The 7,081-nt window shown below is 46.3% G+C and overlaps 1 protein-coding gene across 1 annotated transcript; it reads left to right on the forward strand.

Annotated features, from left to right (window-relative positions):
• Positions 1–1,621: 1,621 nt before the first annotated feature.
• Positions 1,622–4,952, forward strand: LOC310796411 (kelch-like protein 23; the record flags this gene model as incomplete). Its single annotated transcript, XM_083658599.1, has 2 exons — positions 1,622–1,720; positions 3,492–4,952. The coding sequence occupies 2 exons, from the start codon at positions 1,622–1,624 to the stop codon at positions 4,950–4,952; spliced, it is 1,560 nt and encodes a 519-aa protein (XP_083514725.1).
• Between the last annotated feature and the right edge of the window lie 2,129 nt (positions 4,953–7,081).

Genomic DNA, 7,081 nt, shown 5'->3' on the forward strand with positions numbered 1-7,081 from the left:
TTCCAGGCGAGGCGACAGTCATCTCAAACGAGCCTAATGATGACACAAATGAGGTCATATTCTTTTTTTTTTTCGTGCGTCAATTTCGGAAGAAAATACGGACTTGGTGCCTCAGAGAGACGACGCGACAATGTCGTCGAACAGATGCTTCACAGTTCCCCCAACACAACACACAACTCTCTGACACATACAGTTACCTAACATAGGCTAACTGAGCTAACCGCTAACCATTACTGAAATTACGCAGATGAAAGACCCATATTTCGCACGACGAACGTTATAAGGAAACTGAGCTAACCACTCAACCATTACTTAAATTACACACATAAAGACCCATGCTAACTAGCTAGTGAACATTTGTGATTTTACCTGTCGATGTAAACAGTCTGCTCGTCAACAGAATCCACCATCATCATCGCAATCTGCTCTGCTATTTCGTTCTTCACGGAGATGCTCTTCTGTACGTCTACTGCGGTGAAGAAACAAACTGCAACTACCAGTGCTGAACTCTGAGTGACGTGACGTGAGTTCAGGAGTTCTTGACCTCCAATCAGGTAACGCCCCTACACGCATTCATCACGTGACACACACGTATGCGCATGCGCACACGTCCCGCACACATACCTTCGCAGTAGGCGATATTTTTTTTTGGATGATGGCGAAGGCATAACCCGCCCCTCTCTGCCTCTGATTGGCCTACCGTCAAACTTCCATCCAAACCATTCGCTTGGCTATCCTGCATTACATCTCTGTTACCGTCAGACTCAGTGGATCAGACTGACAGACAGCAGACAGACAGACAGACAGACAGCAGCCCCGCAGGGCGTACATTACGGTACTGCGTCAGCACGTATGGGTTACGCTGCCAGGAAGTGTTCAAAGCACAGAGCGCCAGCAGGAGCCTTCCCCACCATGGACCTATTATAACTCATATTATAACTCAATGTTCCCGACCAAGTCTGTTTGGCGAGCTAGCCCGTGACAAGATGTAAGTAGATATTTCAACTGTGTATGTGAATGCTGTTTTTAGTTGCGTTGGTTCCTGGCATTGCACAACGGAGGCAATACATGCGGTATGTTAGTCTGTCATACATTAAGATCCGCTGGTCTCATGCTCAATGCTATGTGGAAATGCAGTTTGAGAAATGACATTGTTTTATAATGCTGTGCTTTGCTTTGTTTTCTGTTTTTGTGTAGGAGATCTATGTCACTGTGTTTTTTAGAGTTGTTAATGTAATAAACTAGTGTTTTAAAGCTGATTTGCCAACCAGACCTGTGTCAAAATAAACCACAGTGAACTGAGAAAAGTGAATTTACTCTGCGTCTTCCTTTCTGGAAAAGCCATTGGCATTGGGCAAGTGTTACATTATTGTTGCTAGCGGGAAAGAGGTAGGCAGGGACGCATTGCTGCACTAATAGAGACAGAGTTGACATAGTTCACACTTTCTCACACACACCCATGTGGAACGACTCACGAGACTGAGGTGGGTTGTTGTTGACTTGAGCACTTTATTATAGCCTAGCTACAGACACGGAGTTGCCACGCTAATAGAGTTGATGATATAGTTCACAGTTTGTCTCACGTGCATCTTCTTTGAAAACAGAGAGAGATATGGCTGAAATGATTGCAGTCCACACCGCTGCTCATCCAGCTTCTCGGCATCCAGGCAGCGAGGACTACCTGTGTGTGAATGCGAGCCACCCCAACGCCGTGCTACAGGTAGGCAGGACGAACCTCCCGCTCTAAACACGCTCTAATGGGTCTACTATTGGGTCATGTTGGAATAAAAACACTGGTTGTATTGTAGCGATGTGGGTTTTGGGGTAAATGTGGGATTGTGTTGTATTACGGGGTTTATGTTGTGTGCTAGATTGCTAGTTTCCTACAGAACATGAACGCACCAGAGAGACAGGTGGGGTGGTATTCTCTTCGGGGATTGGTGGAGGGGAGGGAAGCCATTTTGGAGGTGTGTGTAAGGAAGAGGGAACGTGAGTCTGCTGAGGGCGTGTGGGTGGATGGAGGCTGGTGGTCATAGCCGATAGTGACCCAGTGTAATGGAATAAACGCACAGAATTGCAAGCCAAGTATTCGCCTCCTCTCCTCCTTCATTAACGGTCCCGGGAGCGGATCGTTACAGTATCGACAAATATGCACCATTACTACTACAAAATGAAAAAATATATTTGGAAAAAGACCGAAATAATAAGTTAAATCAAGCTCTGTAGAGGAGCAAATTCAGCGTTTCAGCCCGCCTGAAAAAAAAACGGCACAACAAAAAATCGTCACTCCTCGCCTTTAAAGTCGAGCTGAACCCAAAAATGACTTTTCTTTTCTTTTAGTTCAAATACCTGGGTATGCAGCAGTGCACCTATTTAATAATGTATGCAAAGAAAATCACAACAATCTAATTTCTTTCGTTTTTCACACTTTTTCACATCAAAAGTTCATTTTTCAAGATTTCATTATTGATAACAGTAATTTGCTGACGTCACCCAGTACTATCAAATTTCTACCCCATTTCAACCAATCATATCACGACATGCAGCTGTCAATCAAATCTTCATTTCAGGATAATTTTCTCTTCCAAAAGAAAGAGAAAATTGCGCCTAGTGCCTGTCATCTGGGCAGAATTCCTATCCCATAAACTAACTACTAACTTGGCCAATTGTTAGAAACATGAACAAAAAACAAAAACTATAATCTCAAAGAATGCAAAGAAATGTAACTGGCTCATTAAAACGCGCATTCCAGGGATATCGTATTTACAGCAGTGATAATGGCGCGCGCATCCGAGAGCTTGGTTGTCAGGGGTTGCACTTCGGAGATTCCAGGGCGATGTGCTGCACTCTCCGCTCGGCAACACGAAGGCAGCTGGCTGCCTGCGGCTCACTGAGCTCCACTCCTCCCATCAAAAGGCTCTTCCCGGGGGGAGCGCCACAACACACTGAATCCCACTCGATTTGGAGGCGGAACACGCCAGGATTGGCCAAAGCCCAATCCAGTCCCCAGAATTGTCAAATAAAATCATCGACATGATACTATGACCCGCCTCTCAACCTGATACTATGACCCGCCTCTCAACCTGTCATCTTAGACAAACTATGTTTTCAGTCTGAAACGGACTCATATGCACGTGACGAACGGGTTCAGTTCGACTTTAAGAGTGGATTCCCAACTGGATTTTTTGATTTGTCCTTTGGTCTGTCACTTAAATTATAGCCAACCCCTGTGTACACGGTGAATGTTTCCTTGTGATTGGTTTGAGTTATACTGACGTAAATCGCGTAATTTCCCTTCATTCGCTTCGCTACTCGATTCAACTTTGAGGAAACATTTAGGTAAACACATGAAATTGTCCGCCAACTTGTCCTCTAGAACGATGTGAAGTCAGTTTTTAATTTTCGTGAGTTTGAAAAGTCTTGTCGAAATGTGCAGTGCGTCGTGTAAAAACCACCCCCTGTTTCTTTCTGCTTTGTCTTGGTGATTACAGGGCCTGAACAGCCTGCGGCTCAACAACGCTCTCTGTGATGTCACCCTGTGCTGTGGGGGGCAGGAGTTCCCCTGCCACCGCGCTGTACTGGCCTCATGTAGCTCTTACTTCCAGGCAATGTTTTCCGCGGGCTTCAGAGAGTCCAGACAGGAACGGGTTCCCATCAGTGGAGTTGAACCTCAGATGATCGGCTTGCTGGTGAGCTATGCGTACACATCACAGGTGGTCATCTCCAAAGCAAATGTGCAGGCCCTGCTAGCAGCGGCTAACCTGCTGGACTTTATGGTGGTTCGAGAGGCCTGCTGTCGGTTCATGGAGCATCAGATCTCTGTAATGAACTGTGTGGGGATCCACTTCTTTGCCAAGGCCCACTCCTTTAAGGAGCTGGAGAAACGCAGCATGGACTACATCCTCCAGAACTTCAGCACTGTTTCCCAGCAGGAGGAGTTCCTGTCTCTCTCTGTGGACCAACTGACGGAGATCATTGGTGACGATGTCAACGTGCCCAATGAAGAGCTCTCCTGCCGCAGGGCGTGGTCCACAGTGATCCTGACAGTGAGCGGGGATCGCGAGCGTAACGTGGATAGCTTTGATCCTGTGACTAATCAATGGAAGCACCTGGGCTGCCTGCCCCTCGATGTAACCAATCACGGTCTGGTGGCGTCAGGCTCTACTGTGTATTTGGCTGGAGGGCAATCCAACCTTGATGGTTCATTCAGCAGGAAGATGTGGCGCTACGACTCCTGCTTGGACTCATGGTTGGAGCTGGCTCCCATGAAAGTAGCTCGCGCATATTGCCACCTGGTGATGCTGAACGGCTATGTTTTCGCAGTGGGCGTGTGCCATGACAATGAAATAGACTCTGTGGAGTGCTACAACCCCATCACCAACTCCTGGCAATTGATAGAGTCTACCAAAATGGCAGACGTCCACCGTTCTTCTGTGGTGTCCCTCGACGGACTGCTCTATCTTGCTGGTGGTTTGCTGGACGGCTTTCAAACAAATCGAGTCCAGGTGTACGACCCTAAAACCGCTGTCTGGGCAGAGGTGGCACCTATGCAGATCGCTCGCTTTGGCGGAGCTGTCTGTACACTCAAAGGAAAGATCTATGTTATAGGTGGGTTTGACGACACCACAGGCAACAACTTGAATACGGTGGAGTGTTACAACCCCAAGAGCGATCAGTGGACCATGTGTTGTCCTGTGAGAGAAGATTGGTACTCTGTTGATCATACTGCTGCTGTGGTGGATGGAATGATCTACATACTGAGCACGTCCTCTGAGGAAGATGAGACCATCGTACAGTGGTACAGTGACGAGACGGACACGTGGGAGAGCGTGGGGACACTACCCCCCGATAACACCTGCATGACGTGTAAGTGTGTCTCTGTCCAACTGAAGCACACTCACATCAGCAACACTCACAGTACGTCGTCAGTAGGGTTGCCAACCGTCACTTAATATACGGAATCGCCCCGTAGTTGGAAACTAAAAGACGTGTTCGGTATTGAGCTGATATGGGACGAGGAGAGAGGCGGGGAGGGAGATCATGCTTTTGCAGACATGCTTCTGGAACTGACAAAAGTATCTCCAAAATACAGTATTCAGAATGTATTTGTAGTATACATAATTTACATGATAAATATGAATAATTTGATAAAATAACTGGTTTATATGTACCGGTATCAGATTTGGGGGGGGGGGGGGGGTTAATTTTTTTTGTAAAAATGTAAAAATGGATTTGCGTGTTTCAACTTTGTCTGCAGGTCTAAAAGAATTGGCTATTGTTGGGATGTTAAGTTTGCTCACAACCTTTGTGCCTCTTGTTTGGATTTGAATGTCAGGTTTATTCTAATCTAAGCTCATGTGAGATTTCCTTCGTAAAAAGGTTCCTAATGATGATCACTCCAGTTGTGAAGACTCGGAAAACAAATCAGTGAGAATCAGACTTTGAAGGATTTGGTGGTCCAAGCAATCAGAAACATCTATGCGACCCACCCATGTCAAATATTGAAGCGTTGATTTAAGATATCGAAGCTGCGATTTGACAGCTCAAATTGACATGACTTCTGTATGTCACTGGTTCAGTTCTTTTGTTTCTATGTTCTACAAGGGCTTGTGCATGTGTTAAGGGTCATGTGGGAGAGTTGTGCTGTGTGGTGATGAGACCCAACTTTTCTAAAACACAGAGAGGAAATGTTTTGGGTGATGATGGAAAAATGTCTGTGCTCGCAGGACCAGCAGAGGGCAGCAACTTTTTCGCGCTGGGCGGGAGTTGGTCCAGCTGCTGGATATTGTTCAGCTGATCTATAGAGCAAAACTAGAGTCTAGCAACTTCAAAGTTGATCTTGCTATTAAACATGTCGTTGAAATAAAGACTGCAATATTTCGATGGTTGTGGATGTTTTAATTCTTTCTTTCTTTTTTAAACTGTATTTATTATTTTTTGCACATAAGACAGAACAGTACAGACTTCCGGAAGATGGCGGAGAGAGTAGCTGCGTAATTAATCACCTCTCTCAAGTCGGAAGAAATAAACCCACATAATAAGAATAATTCGACGGATTAATGGAGGAAATGAGTGTGGGAACTCTTACAAGAAGTCAGAAAGGCAAAAACGAACAAAGCAAAAGTGAAAATCAACAAGTATTGGACGTAAACCCCGAACGTGACCACGAGGGAGAAGAAACGGAGAAAATGGAACACGCAGAAGTGCTGCGAGCTGGGCTTGCTACAATTAGCAACGATATAAGAGAGCTCAAACAGGAACTACGAAACGAACTAAACACATTCAAAGACGAACTGAAGAAAGAAATCAAAGAAGAAATCGCCAATTTTAGGCAAGAAATAGACCGGAAACTCACGGAAAACAGCAACGAGATACAGGCTCAAAAGACGAGCATGGAGGAAGCACAGGTGCGCGTATCTGACTTGGAGGATTGGCAAATAGAGGCAAACATGACATTGTTGGAGGTAGCAGAGCGGGCACGCCAGATGCAAGACAAGGTAACCGATCTCGAAGGGAGGTCCCGGAGGAATAATATCAGAATATTTGGCGTGCCTGAAGACACGGAGGGGAACTCAGCTAGCAAATACATGGAGCAGCTCTTCACTACCGAACTCGACCTGCCAGAGGGGATTCAACTTCAGATACAACGAGCTCACCGAGCGCTCAATCAAAAACCGGGACCAGGTGCTACTCCCAGATCAATCGTCATTAACTTTCTCCAGTTCGAGGTAAAAGAAATGGTTCTGAAGAAAGCGTGGCAGAAGAAGATATGCGTGGGGGAGAAGCAAATCTACTTTGACCATGATTATGCTACTGAAATTGTCCAGAGGCGGAAGGCATATATGGGCATCAAAAAAGTGCTGAAAGAGAACGGGATACGTTTCCAGACCCCATTTGACAGGATGCGGATCCATTGGAACAACGGAGTGAAGACATACGGAGACGCCAAGGAGGCTACACGAGACGTGAAGGCGAGAGGCTACACGGTGAACGTTCCAGGTGGAGGCAACGCACACGGGCAACGGGAGGAGAACGGAGGAGGAGCGCAGGAACAGCGAAAGCAGTCCAAGGAGCGGAGCCA

Source organism: Poromitra crassiceps (genome assembly GCF_964638095.1).
Source record: "Poromitra crassiceps genome assembly, chromosome: 22".
Lineage (NCBI taxonomy): Eukaryota > Metazoa > Chordata > Actinopteri > Beryciformes > Melamphaidae > Poromitra > Poromitra crassiceps.